The sequence below is a fragment of the Salvelinus alpinus genome, chromosome 16 (assembly GCF_045679555.1).
Source record: "Salvelinus alpinus chromosome 16, SLU_Salpinus.1, whole genome shotgun sequence".
In the NCBI taxonomy this organism is placed as follows: domain Eukaryota; kingdom Metazoa; phylum Chordata; class Actinopteri; order Salmoniformes; family Salmonidae; genus Salvelinus; species Salvelinus alpinus.
In genome coordinates, this window is record NC_092101.1 from 20,463,908 (window position 1) to 20,477,679 (window position 13,772).

General features: G+C 45.9%; 2 protein-coding genes across 12 annotated transcripts in view; one reads left to right on the forward strand and one right to left on the reverse strand.

Moving 5' to 3' along the window:
* The window catches only part of LOC139541087 (F-BAR domain only protein 1-like), a 45,357-nt gene extending 36,413 nt beyond the window's left edge, over positions 1 to 8,944 (forward strand). For 4 of the 6 annotated variants that reach the window (XM_071345295.1, XM_071345297.1, XM_071345300.1 and 1 more), the window contains 15 exons: positions 1,065 to 1,240; positions 1,515 to 1,539; positions 1,674 to 1,730; positions 2,374 to 2,425; positions 2,653 to 2,780; positions 2,946 to 3,950; positions 4,139 to 4,245; positions 4,521 to 4,689; positions 4,808 to 4,922; positions 5,027 to 5,182; positions 5,289 to 5,421; positions 5,587 to 5,783; positions 5,986 to 6,050; positions 8,242 to 8,409; positions 8,525 to 8,944. In XM_071345295.1, the coding sequence (XP_071201396.1) occupies positions 1,065 to 1,240; positions 1,515 to 1,539; positions 1,674 to 1,730; positions 2,374 to 2,425; positions 2,653 to 2,780; positions 2,946 to 3,950; positions 4,139 to 4,245; positions 4,521 to 4,689; positions 4,808 to 4,922; positions 5,027 to 5,182; positions 5,289 to 5,421; positions 5,587 to 5,783; positions 5,986 to 6,050; positions 8,242 to 8,409; positions 8,525 to 8,553 (2,582 nt within the window). In that variant the 3' untranslated portion in view covers positions 8,554 to 8,944. The remainder of the gene's footprint in view (positions 1 to 1,064; positions 1,241 to 1,514; positions 1,540 to 1,673; positions 1,731 to 2,373; positions 2,426 to 2,652; positions 2,781 to 2,945; positions 3,951 to 4,138; positions 4,246 to 4,520; positions 4,690 to 4,807; positions 4,923 to 5,026; positions 5,183 to 5,288; positions 5,422 to 5,586; positions 5,784 to 5,985; positions 6,051 to 8,241; positions 8,410 to 8,524) is intronic. The other 2 variants (XM_071345299.1, XM_071345301.1) reach the window with 1 other exon arrangement.
* Positions 8,945 to 9,264: 320 nt separating this feature from the next.
* Positions 9,265 to 13,772, reverse strand: part of rfx2 (regulatory factor X, 2 (influences HLA class II expression)) — a 79,091-nt gene continuing 74,583 nt past the window's right edge. For all 6 annotated transcript variants that reach the window (XM_071345306.1, XM_071345304.1, XM_071345305.1 and 3 more), the window contains 3 exons: positions 12,007 to 12,160; positions 11,761 to 11,797; positions 9,265 to 11,652 (listed from right to left, as the gene is read on the reverse strand). In XM_071345306.1, the coding sequence (XP_071201407.1) occupies positions 11,537 to 11,652; positions 11,761 to 11,797; positions 12,007 to 12,160 (307 nt within the window). In that variant the 3' untranslated portion in view covers positions 9,265 to 11,536. The remainder of the gene's footprint in view (positions 11,653 to 11,760; positions 11,798 to 12,006; positions 12,161 to 13,772) is intronic.

The window sequence follows — 13,772 nt, forward strand, 5'->3', positions numbered from 1 at the left end:
TCTGCTATATTGTTGTAATATTTGCCTTTGACAGACCTCTTTATCTTCATATTGAAAACAAGGCTTCCTGCCACTGTAAGAGAGTATTATATCTTCATAAAGCACTCTAGACGTCTCCTATTAGATGAATAGAACATTAGCTAGTTCTCCCAGGCACCTGGCGGGTAGGAGCGTTGGGCCAGTAACCGAAAGGTTGCTGGATCGACTCCCCGAGCTGACAACATAAACATGTGTTGTTCTGTCCCTGAGCAAGGCAGTTAACCCACTGTTCCTGGGCGCTGATGACGTGGATGTCGATTAAGGCAGCCGCCCCCCCCACACATTCATTTTAATGCATTCAGTTGTACAACTGACTAGGTATCCCCGTTTCCCTTTCCCTAAGGGACATTTAAATGGACTTAAATGCCCTCTCTGTCCTTAGTCCAACTCCAGTCCATTATGAGGCTGGGGCAATGGGGGCCATGATAGCAGGCTACCTCCCTCTGTTGTCATTCTGTCACTCTCCTCAGCACAGCACAGTTGTTACACTCATTAGGTATTTTATGTAACGGCCAAATATACTGACACTAGATCTGTCTCTCTCAGGCACTCACTGAGAGCACATGCCTGCAAGCAAACCGACACTAACACACGTGCGTGCAGATGAGCATGTAATAACAGGAAGGAGATGGAGATAAGGTCAGATGGAGGTGCAGGATGTTGTGGTTGGCTGTTTTATACGCTGTCACCTCTGGCGCACTCTGGCTCTGTGTTTGTCACAGCAGTCTTATAGTCTCTAGTCTACATGGATTCATTCTCTGGCCCCAGAGGGTATTAATAAAGCCATATAGGATTATCGTCAACAAAATGCATGAGTGAAACATTTTTGCAATAAAGCTCAAGCACGCCTACATGAAGATTTTCCACTGCTTTCTAAACTCATAGATGAGGTATCTGTATAATACAGGACAATGGAAACCCTGACACTCCCGAAGTTGTCCTAGGCAAGCTGCATTAGGCCATCTTCCCTCCATTCAAGCCTCTATCTCAGGTCACTGCTCCTTAAACCAGCTCTCTGTCCGTACGCTGCTCGACGGAGGACAAGGAGAACGACTTCTACTCCAGCGACTCTGACTTTGACGACGAGGAGCCCAAGAAGTTCCACATCCAGATCCGTCCGGTGGGCAGCAGCAACTCTGCTGCTACAGAGATGGAGCTGAAGGCCACCGTGGGGGCACTCACACTGCCCCCCAACAGAGGGGTACGATGGGAAAAGAGAAGGGGGAAGGAGGGAGTACAGGACCAAAGGGGAGGCATGGATGGGGTGAAATTTGTCACTTATTTTCATGTGGTGGTATCAGAAGTCTGATGAAAAAGATAAGCTCAGAAATGCTTATCTGTGTATTATGCCATGTTGGTTTTTCCTGGTAATTATCCCTCCATGTTGTTGTAACAACAGCAGGATAGAAGCATGCTTAATTGTTTAGATGCTTCCAGACAGTGTAATTAACAACTCTGCTCTCCCTCTGTTCCAGGTGTCAGTGAAACGTCATCGCTCCAGTAAGTTCCATTTAACTTCTGGTTAAAAAATAGTTTGATTTCTGTCTGTCTCTGTCTGTGTTGTACGCATGCACACATTTATGTGTATATGTGGGCGCGCTAGTGTGTTCTCTGAATCCTTGTCCTCTCCACAGGAAACAGCAGTACTACAGGCCGTTCAGAGGGGGAGGGAGAGGGCGCCCCCCACAGGGGTAAGTGGAGTTAGCACTCTCTCCACATCACTGGTTTTGCAGCATCAGTACTTTATAATTTCACCACAATGTATTCTATCAGTGTTGAAAGGTCATAAACATCCATTTCATATGGTATTCATGCACAAGGATACTATTACCCAATCTTTAATGTTACTACCAGTCTGAAGTGATGTTGTGAATGTGATTTACTGTATTGCTTCTGGCTAGGCTTAGCAGTGCCTATCCGTCCAGTAATAAATCCTAGAGGTGGCTGACCTTGGCTGAAAGACGCTGTCTATTTGTCCCACTTTGGTCTGTCTGGAACATGGTTTATTAGTGGGGGAATAGCAGCCTGTGATGCTACAGTAGGAGGCTATTTGTGGAGGAGATGGAATAAAGCAGGGGGAATGAGCAGACATGATTAACGATGAGTGCCTTGATTAAAACAGTAGCATAAAGCGCTGGGCTGATGCTGCTTAGAGAACTGGTCTAATGGCTGGTATGTATCATTATGGAAGATAATGGGCATTCCCTTATGGCTCTGCCCTCCATAAGCACTCTAGTTAATCACATCTCCCCCTGATTGGGACTGATTGGGGAGCAGTCACGAATTAAACTTCACGTGTGTGTGTGTGTGTGTGTGTGTGTGTGGACTTTGCAGAGGGAGAGCAGGACGGCCTACGCAATTCCATCTCCAGTCCGGATCACAGCAGGTGAGTGAATGTCAGTCTCGTCTCTCCTCTCTCTGACGTGCATGGCTGTAGCTGTGAGCAGCAGGGAGATGGAGAGAGATGCTGTGGGAGAGGAAGCCAGTCCGAGATCTGATGATAGTGCTGCATCACTCTGTCAAATCCTGACATTATCTCTGGCTATGCTTTTATTGGCTCCTGGTAATGCATAATCTCCCTCTCTCATTCCTTCTCTCTCACCAACCCTCTAGGTTGAGTTCTACTGCGTCAGGCTCAGACAACCTCTTTGGACCTCCTCTGGAGTCGGCCTTTAAGTCCAAAAGCTTTGCTGGTAGAGAACAGCTACCGAGAGCAGAGAGTGTCTTTGGTGCATCTGAATGTAAATATGGTTAATATGATATATACTAATAATATATATTATTGATGAAAATTATCGACAGAAGTTTTTCCCCATCACATAGTCAGTAAAACACCTGTCCCTATGTATGCATGTATGATACATACTGTTTTAGGTAGAATGATCGTCTGCCCTTGTTCTCTCCAGATGCTGCCTTCTCCACTGACTCCTCCTCTCCTGAAAACGTAGAGGACTCTGGGCTGGACTCACCTTCCCAACAGCCCCTGGGCCCCTCCCCTGAGACAGCTGGTTGGGCAGCGTGGCCATCGGCAGGTCAGAGTAAAGAACCAGCAGGACTGGGCAGGCCAGCAGACCCCTTCCTTACTGCCTTTAGAGACCCCTCCCCAGGACGCAGCCCCCACCCCCCCCAGGATGACCCAGCCAGTGTCTGGGCAGCTGCTCATCGGTCCCCCCGCCCCCCTCCAGACATGGACCTCTCAGCCCTCCGCTTCCCGGTCTTCTCCCAGTCCCTGGTCCCTCCAGAGCTGGACCCGGCTCTGTGGAGCTGTAAACACATCCCTCCTGAAGACCCCTTCCTGGCTGCCTTTGAGAGGACCGTCGTCACCCAGGAGACCCTGCCCCCCCCTGACGCCTGGGCCCCCCCACCTCCGCGCCCCTCCAGAGACGGGAGGGGGATAGAGGTACGGAGCGACCCCTTTTCCAGTGACAGTAAAACCCTCCCCACCACCTCCTTTTGCAAGGACATGGACCGGAAACGGGACCGTAGCGTCCTGCCCCCAGAATCACCTGACGACCCATTCGCCATCACTATGATTGGCAGCCCCACCCACCAGTCAGCCCTGGCTGCCGCGACAGAGGTCCTGATCCACAGTGTCAGCAGTAGTAGGTTGACCCACAACGGCAAATCCCTCCCCTTATCCCAGACGAAAAAGGAGCTGGTCCACTGGAACTCTGTCCACAACCCCTTCAGTGAGGGGACCTCGGCTGGGTCTCTGGCCCTGGGTGGAGTGGTCAATGAGGGAGGGAGGAAGCAGCACGAGTCATGCAGTGAAAGCGGGCCACGCAGGAGCGGCCTGCCTCTCACACTGCATTCTGGGCCACAGGAGGACCTGTGCTTCTCTACTGACAAAGACCAGAACTGTCTGGATCTGAACGCACCACAGCAATCCTGCAACATGGACTCAAACAAAGGTACAAATGTTACACACTACACTACTGGGCTCAAATGTCTATGCACTAGCTATATTTTGGGATTGTATTTTTTTTTATTTCCCCAAATATATTTCACACTATTCAAAACGCCACACAGTCTTTTAGTCAACTTCCTCTTGTTTTACAGGTTGTAATATTGGTAATTTCCCTCTCTCCTTCCTCTCCAGGTTCAAGGCATAGCTTCAGGCAGCACAGTGCAGAGCTGCTGGTGGCAGCCCCCCCCAGACCAGCCAGAGCCAAGAGGTCCTCAGGCAGACTGAGTGGCTGTGAGAGAGTGAGTGTCCTCAGGGAGATCACCCTGACTATAGCAGCTCAGGTCTGGTCTCACTCAGACCTGTGGCTTTTGCAGCTATAAGTCTGACAAGCAAGGCTAGAACAGTGGTCCTGTTCATTCTTCCAAACATGAATGATGACTGTAGAAAAAAAGGTTACAACTAAAATATGTTTCTGATTGAGCCGAGCAGAGAAAATGTTCTGAACGATGACATTCTCCACACATCCTCTCTGGTTCCTCCACACTGTAACCTTTATGTATCCCTGTCGTCTCAGTCCAGGTCAGTGTGCTCATCTCCTCTGCCGGACCCCAGCCTGGACTTCACCTCATCCTCCTCCTCCAGCCCTAGTGAGTGGGGGGCCCAGACCCATGCCACCAGCCCTGCTAGAGGTGGGCAGCCCTCACCCCTCTCACACCTGCACAAAGACCACACACGCCTACACAGTTAGTCTAAACAACAATTTTCATACCAATATTTCAAAGATACCCAATAGCATAAAGCACTTATGAATAAGGACATTGTGCCTTGAACTTGTCTTAGACATGGCTATTTTCCCCACAGTGCATCTGTCTCGCGGGCCGAGCCCAATCTCCCTGAGCACCCAGGAGTCCTGGCCTGTGGCTGCAGCCATCACAGAATACATCAACGCTTACTTCAAAGGTGGACAGCATAACCGGTCAGTATACATAAGCCCTCTGTACACCAGATCCAATGTTATTACCTTTTATACACAGACCTGCTGAAGGCGAAGCGTGTGCGCATCTCTCTTCTCTTCTCCAGCTGTCTGGTGAAGATCACAGGAGATCTCACCATGTCTTTTCCTGCTGGAATAACTTGTATCTTCACTGCTAACCCAAACACCCCAGTCCTCAGCTTTCGATTGGTCAACATCTCCCGGGTTGACCACTTTCTGCCCAATCAGAAGCTGCTCTACAGGTAGATGAATATGTGCTATGGGATTGGTTGTGGGGTTATGATATATAGACATATTGCGGAAATGGTAGGATATGTCTCATTCTCCTGAGTGTGTTATTCTCCACAGTGACCCCTCTCAGAGTGACCCAGACACCAGGGACTTCTGGTTCAACATGCAGGCACTGAACCTTTACCTGCAGAGAGAGGCTGAGCTCAACCCTCTGGCCTCCTACTATAACGTGGCCCTACTCAAGTACCAGGTGACTGATGAAGTACAGTGGAACTCTTACCCTCTGTCATCTGACCTTTCAAGTATTCTTCAAGACACACATTTTCCCCTGTCTTCCAAATGACAGCATTGTCCTAACATCAACAGCCTCTCCCAACTCTGTTCTTCTTTTCGCATTCCTTCTCTCCCTTCTCAGGTGTCGTCCCAGGACCCTGGTCGTGCTCCCCTTCTGTTGTCAGCAGAGTGCCAGCGGAGTGGCACAGTGACCCGTGTGTCCCTGGACTATCACTGCTGCCCGGCCACTGCCCCCTCCACCCAGCTCACTGCTGTGCAGGTGCTGCTACCCCTCGACCACACCGCCACAGACCTGCAGTGCCATCCCCCCGCATGCTGGTGAGCAGGGGGAGGTGGGAATGGAAAGAGGGATAGAGGGACGTATGAATGGGTGGGGAGTGGGAGGAGATATGGAAGGGAGGCAGAGATGAAGGGTGGATAAATGGGGAGAACAGGAGAAGGTCTGGATACTTTAGACTGGGAGAGAGAGGAAGGATAGTGGACTGGGTGGGCCTCACTGACCCTTTGTCTGCCTTCACAGGAATACTAAGGAACGACGGCTACTGTGGAAGCTACCCAACCTCTCCCCCACCAACCAAAGCAAAGGTTACTGTCTTGTCAACAGTACACCCACACCCATCTCATTTAATGGCCACATATCAGTCATATTCTAGCTATAGAAATATAAATGCACATTTTTACAAGTCTAGTCTTTGACAACATAATTGCATTGAGTGCCACCCGTTTCTCTATTTTAATATGCAGCCTCTGAAGGTATCAGTCTTAAATATCAAGATTAGCAGATGAAAGCTGAGCCTGTGAGTGGGAGATTGGTAACACTGCTATTTATAGGCCTTACAAATAGAGGGAAGTTTGGGGAATATTAAAGCCTGAACATTAGTTTATAGGCAGTGATCAGAATCTCGTAAAGGTTACAATAACTGCTTTACTGGTCATCCGATCCAAATAGCTTTCTCCCTCCTTGGAACAGAGCCTTCAGAAAGTATTCATTCCACTTTGTTGTGTTACATACATTTTTTCCTCACCCATCTACACATTATACCTCATAATAAAAAACTAGACATTTTAGCACATTTATTTCAATTAAATACAGAAATATCAAATTGACATAATGCCGCATTTAAATGGACGCAAAAAACATACCAGTCAGCATAGCGGGACAAGAAAGCAAGAAAGACCGACGGCAAAAGCAAGCCAGCACGACGGTATGCGCTGCTATGGTGATTTCGGTATAGAATCAACATCCGGTAGAAAACAACGCAAAGGCAGACTGCAAAAGTTGAAATATTTTAACTGTGGTGGCAAGTCCTGTCTACCGTGGCGTGGCGCCTGACGGCATTTACTGTCGTGCTCTCATTGAAAACAATGACATCCGGTTTGCCGTCTACCTCGTACCATCTAAACACAGGATAAGTATTCACACCCGAGTCAATACTTTTGTAGAAGCACTTTTGGCGGCGATTACAGCTTTGAGTCATCTTGGGTATGTCTGTATCAGCTTTGCACATCTGGATTTGGTGATTTTCTCACATTCTTCCTTGCAGATTTTCTCAAGCTCTGTTAAGTTAGATGGGGAATGGCGGAGAACAGCAACCTTCACATCTTTCCACATATCTTCAATGGATTCAAGTCTGGGCTTTGGCTGGGCCACTCACATTCTTGTTCTGAGCCATTCCAGCGTTGCTTTGGCTGTATGCGTGCGGTCATTGTCCTGTTGGAACGTACTTCGCCCCCAGTCTAAGGTCGTTTGCACTCTGAAGCAAGTTCTCAAGGATTTGCCTGTATTTGGCTCCATTTATTGTTCCCTCTTTCCTTACCAGTCTTCCAGTCTCTTCTGAAAAGCACCACCATGCTTCAGGGTAGGGATGGTGTTAGATGGGTGATGAGCTGTGTCTGGTTTTCTCCAGACATAGTGCTTTGCATTCAGGCCAAAGTTTAAAAAAAAATCTCACCAGACCACAATCTTTTGCCTTATGCTCGTAGTCTTTCACGTGCCTTTTTGCAAACTCCAGGCATGCGTTTGTGCCTTTTTCTCAGGAGTGGCTTCCTTCTGGCCTCTCTCTCGTGAAGTGCTGTAGAGACTGTTGTCAGTCTGGCAGGTTCTCCCATCTCAGCCAAGGAACTCTAGTTCTGTCTGAGTGGTCATTGGGTTCTTGGTCACCTCCCTGACCAAGGTCCTTCTTGACCGGTTGCTCAGTTTGGTCGGACAGCAGCTCAAGGCAGAGTCTGGGTAGTTCCATATGTTTTCCATTTCCCAATGATGAGTGGTCTTGGAAACTTTCAACACTCTAGAAATTGTCACAATTATATATCGGCGATCTACGGACAGCTCTGACATGCACTGTCAACTTAGGACATTATATAGGCACGTGTATTTCTTTCTAAATCATGTCCAAACAATTGAATTGATCACAGGTGGACTCCGATCAAGTTATAGTGACATCAAGGATGATCAAAGGAAATTGGATGCACCTGAGCTCAATTGAGTGTGAATACTTAGATATATCTGTTTTGCATTTCTAAAAACATGTTTTCACATTGTAGATGGGTGAGAAATATTGAATACATTTAATTCAGGCTATATAACACAACAAAATGTGGAATAAGTCAATAGGTATGAATACTTTCTGAAGGCAATCATTTCAGTGGCCAGTCTGGCCACCAATCTACCTGACGATAACAGATTGTACTGTCCGATTGCCACAAGTCAGTGTGATTAACTTGCTTCTGTTAGTGGAGGGGAACTGAAGAATGTGTCACTTGTTGGTTGTTCCAGGCTCTGGCACTCTGTGTGCTAGCTGGCAGTGCCTAGAGGTTCCTCGCGGCCCTCCCCCCAGCCTGGCAGTCCAGTTTGTGGGATCGGGGGCCTCCCTTTCAGGCATGGACGTGGAGCTGGTGGGCAACCGTTACCGCATGTCCCTGGTAAAGAAGAGATTTGCCACAGGTAGAGTAACATGTTACTAGGCCTGGCCAATAAGATACAGTATGTGGGGCCTGGAGTTTCACAAGGTAGTATGACATGAACATTTATCAACTTCACACCTTTGTCTCCTTGGCAGGGAAGTACATGGCAGGCTGCACCTTGTGAGGAGGAGTAGGAATGACCAGGTCACCGTTGGGAGTTCCTGGAGTACACATTGCACTTTTAGGCCTCTGGGCCATACCAACCTAGTCGCCCAGGAGGGAGAGAACAGACAGACTAGGATGGTTTTGACTTTGGGACCACACATCGTGCTCACTCTTTTCCCCCCAAACTTGTTGTGTATGGTGTCCTGACCGCTAAGGACCAAACTCATTTTGGGACCTAGACTTTATTATTTTTGTATCTTTCAGCCCTGCGTCGTACATAATCCTTTTCTCTTTGTACTGAATCTTGTTCTGTTTGCATTGTGTGCCTTTATATCAGCAGTTAAACTGGATATAAGAAGTTGGTTTTATTGAAGAGAAATCGTTTATGAATAAACATACTACTTGTCAAACAGAATTGCCATGGAATATTTCGGGAGAAAATGCATGTCTAGTCTGAGGGCTCTATTCAATCTATTGCTAAAGGGTTACAGATTGTGATAGAAATGTAATTTCCAATTGATCCGACATATGCACCGTTTACTGTGAATGCGGAACATCGCCTTTAAATTTCAATCACACTTACGCGATACTATTTTTATAGAGCACTTAATCATTGAGTGGTTACAGTAATAACAGTTAATTTGCCAGGACACAAATGCTAGTAAACCTATTGTTTTTTCCAAAAGAGGTTTCATTTGACATATTTAAGAAATAAAAGCTTGGCCAAACAGATGGTTTAATACCAATTTATTACACATTGACCAGTACAAAATACAGTTGAACTATGCAGTTTGTTACAGACTTGTCTGCCCTCAGGCTAGGTAAAGTGTAGTCAAGAACAGGTTTAAAAATACATAAAAATAAGGGTTCAAAATACAGAAGAACCAGATCTAGTTCAATAAAAAAATGATCCTCAGCCAAGTCAAAACAGATTTACAAGAAACAAAGTACACAGAAATTACTTTCCAACGCACTTAAAGGCAAAGTACTGTGACAGGCACGGGTTACAAAGAGCCTTCAATAACTCAAGCTCAGGATTCTTATAGCTACTACAAAATCTGAGGGGGAACAGGGGAAACTCAACCAAAAGTGTTTAGAGAAAAACGCTCCATGTCGGTTGTAATTTCCAGTTGAGCAGACATATTTACCGCGAATGCAGAAACATTACAATCACACTATATTGCTGATCTTCAGAGCAACTGATTTAAATCAGCTATATTTTTTCATAAATAGAAATTCTCTCAATATGGGCAAGTGACTGCCGATTTTATAGGGCATTTACACCCCAAATATCAACGTTGTTTGTTAAATATTGATGTGTTGACCAGATGACACAGAAAATTATCAAAAGAAGACAAACGTCAGCCTCACACATCAGTCCCAGCCACTAAATAATCAAAGCAAGGAGGACATCCCCTTTAAAAACACAAACAGTACAGTATGGGGAGAGATAAATGATTGGGGAAAGACCAAGTGATACCAAAGGCCATTGATGAACACAGATTTTTTACATCATATTAAGAAATAGTTATATTTTAAAGTTGAACAGTTTGTTGGTTTTGCACAAATCAGCCCTCCTACAGTACAATTGTACGGCTATATAATAAAATCTTAGAGCAACAGACTCAAAAGCTGTTAGCAATATGAATGAATAAACATGGATTGGGAGATTCTGAATATTTCCTTCCAATCAATATAGAATGAGTCCATTTGAGTAACGGTAAGGGGGAGAGCCTATCTGAACTCAAACAGCATCAGTTGAACTGAACAGATGCAACTAGAGTTTCCTTTTAAGGGTTTTGGCTTCGGAGGTCCAACGTTCTTTCACGTTTTGTTAAATACATACTATTTTACATCCCTTAAGAAATTTGACTTGGCCCAGACATACAGCTCCACAAAATGGATGCCAGACACCTAAAGTTAACCCAGAAGGTAGATCATCATATATATGTACAATCTGGTGGTTTCCTGAACACATTCCACCACTCTCCTTTCACTCTTTAAAACATATCTAAATGTCTCATCAACATAAGAGGCAACTGGCTTGTCCTAGACTCTGGGGCGTGACATCTAGAAACACCCTGAAGTTCTACAGTCATGGATCAATGAGACGTGCCTTGTGTGCTCCTGAAATTGAGTTTCTGCCAAACGGCATCATAGAATCGTTATCATTTGAATGAAAAGTGATATATACATGGAAAGGGGGAGTTGGTAGAATTAACAGTAAGTGGCTCTCTCTTATAGTGCCTCAAAAGAACAGAGCATAGAAAAGGATGAGGTAACTAATCATCTCATATGGCCAGGGTGTTAAGAGGTCCCTGCCTTCCAATCAACTATGAGACTAGGGGCCTACTGACATACCCAAGAGTGGCCACGCTGGTGGGAGAGGGACAAGTCCTTTGCGTCAGTGGGTTGCATCAATGTGGGTTGAGCTGCCAGTAGCAACAGAGGCAACATGTATAGTATACTCCTACAGGTTTAAAGGTGCTTTAGAATGTCTGAGGTTCTGAAACAATACATTCATACTGCGGTAGAGGCACAGCTGAGGGAGGAGATAGACATCTGTAGTAGTGGCGGTTAAAGAGTTATCATCTAAGGCACTGGAATTACACAGCTAATAAAGGATAAGATACACACCACTCATTCGAAGTTACACGTATCCAACATCGGTACTGCACAAAGTCATCCTGAATCACAGTTGCAAAACGGGAACAAGTGAACGGAGAGAAATTAGAACTGTATACCCCTGTCAGGTCAAACCAGCCCCCCTTGGTGAGCATACATTGTTTCCCCTGGGATAAAGATCCCCTCCCCTTTAACTACACTAACTAGGAGGTGTGGTAGGGTAGGGGCTGAGCCTAGTACTCTTCTCTATATACACTGAACACACTGGCTGTGTAGCGGGCTGGGCTAGCCACTCTGTGTGCTGACAGGACCAGAAGGGCCCAGGGCAGCAGCAGGGCTCCTGGAGTAGTGGGCTATGGCCCTCACCTCATTCGGTCTCAGATTTCCTGCAGCGAGTGGTTGATTTCGATCCTCTCTCTTTTCACGGCCGGCTCGTTGGGCCCTCGGCCCTCGTCACTGCCTATGTCACTCATGTCATCTGAGAAGGACGGGTCTAAGATGGGAAAAACAGCAGTTAAGAGCTAGGTAAAGTCTAGGTTTATACCACATTGAGACTGATAGGGAAAACGAGGACACTAGGAGCCAGCGGGAGTAGACCTACCTTTGTCCATGAGCATCATCGAGTTAAGGTCACTGAACTGTGTTTCAGAAGAGAGGAAAACTGTGATTAGTAATGTACTAATACAGATTTACATGCTGTCAACAAACAGGCCATATTACTCATAATCAAAAGCGTTGACCATGGAACCTGGTGTGCGATGAAATATGCATAATTATTTCAGTGAATTTTGCAGGAGTTCCACAGAATCGCTCAAGGAAACAGGTACATAAAAGCTCTCCCACTCACCTCTCCCATGACAGCGATGGGCGTCTCTCCGGTTGCCTGGGCGACGCGGTGCTCCACCAGGTAGAACATGTACTCATCGTAGAGCAGTCTGATGAGGTGGAAGGAGCCGAAACTAGCAGCACTACGCAGGGTCAGGTCCCTGATTACCATGGAGCTGTGGGGAGGGAGTGGGGGAGAGAAAGAGAGGGCCATCAGAGAGAGATTACATTAACACAGCCCCACTGAGCTTGAATGTGCCCCTGCCACACAAAGCTAATCACCACATTCATCAGCCTGCAAATACTCCCACACCTTGGTGAAAAGCAGCTACATTTTACATTTATACTGCACATATAGTGGCAAACAAAGATATTGGCACACTCACTTTTCTTAAATAATTAGCTATTTCTAAAATAAGTTAAAATTGAAAAAAAAACTTTGTCCCCACACCTTGTAATTGGGATTGTCAACATTGCAGAACCAATTTCAATTTGTAAACTTAAGTTGGCATGGACAAAATGATTGGCACGGAGCTAGTACTTGGTTGCAGTCTTTGGCCAAGATGACTGTAGATAAACTGTATCTTTCTGAGCTTGCTGCTCCTTTCTACTGGCAATTTTGCCCACTTGTCAGCATTCAAAGAGAATAACACCCTCCCTACAATCAAACATGGGGTGTCTCAATGCTGTGGGGTTGCTTAGCTGCCTCTGGTACTGGGGGCCTTGAACGTGTGCAAGACATCATGAAATCAGCCAATTATCAAGGTGTTTTGGAGTGCAATGTTCAACCCAGTGTCCAAAAACGGTCTCTGTTGAAGGTTGTGAGTCTTCCAACAGTACAACAACCCTAAACACACCATGGAATGGTTCAAGAAGACTGGAGTGGCCAGCTAAAGCCTTGTTCACACTGCAGGCCTTAATGATCACATCAGTTTTGTTTTGGACTACTGACTGTCCAAACGGTGAAGTTATAATTGACCAAATCGGATGTGTGTGTTCAGACAGCAATCATTTGCTGACAAGCCTACACTAGTTGTCATAGTAACGATGGGTGTGCAGTCGTGTAGGCTAGTGGTGGTGCTTGTGGTTCCTATCACTCAGAAGTTATGTAGCAAGCTAAGGTGACAACAATGCCTTCCATGGAAGTTTCCCAGTTACTGTGAATGTTCAAAATCATAGGGTTAGAAAACACTTTTTTGGCTAGGCGCAGCAGTCAACTAGCTAGCTGTTTAGCTTTCCAGCACATTCACTCATTTTTTTGTAAACAATAAACAGGCTAGTTAGCTACCACATGTTCTTGTCAAACTGTCAGAGTAGCAATGAATAACAGTCTAAAAACCACTTGAGGGGGGGCTCTTGAGTGACGCAGAGGTCTAAGGCGTTACTAGAGACCCGGGTTCATTCCCGGGCGCAGTCATTCCCAGAGCGCAGTCAGATTTTGGCCAGGAATCAGATTTGTATCCGATTTCAAATCAAATACACATATTTAGCAGATGTTAATGCTTGTGTTCCTAGCTCTAACAGCGCAGTAGTATCTAACAATTAACAACAATACATACAAATCTAAAAGTAAAAGAATGGAATAAAGAAATATATGAATGTTAGGATGAGCAATGTCAGAGTGGCAATGACTAAAATACAGTAGAATACAGTATATACATATGAAATGAGTAAAGCAGTATGTAAACATTAAAGTGACTAGCGTTCCATTATTAAAGTGAACAGTGATTCAATGTCTACGTACAGTGCATTCGGAAAGTATTCAGACTCATTGAGTTTTTCCACATT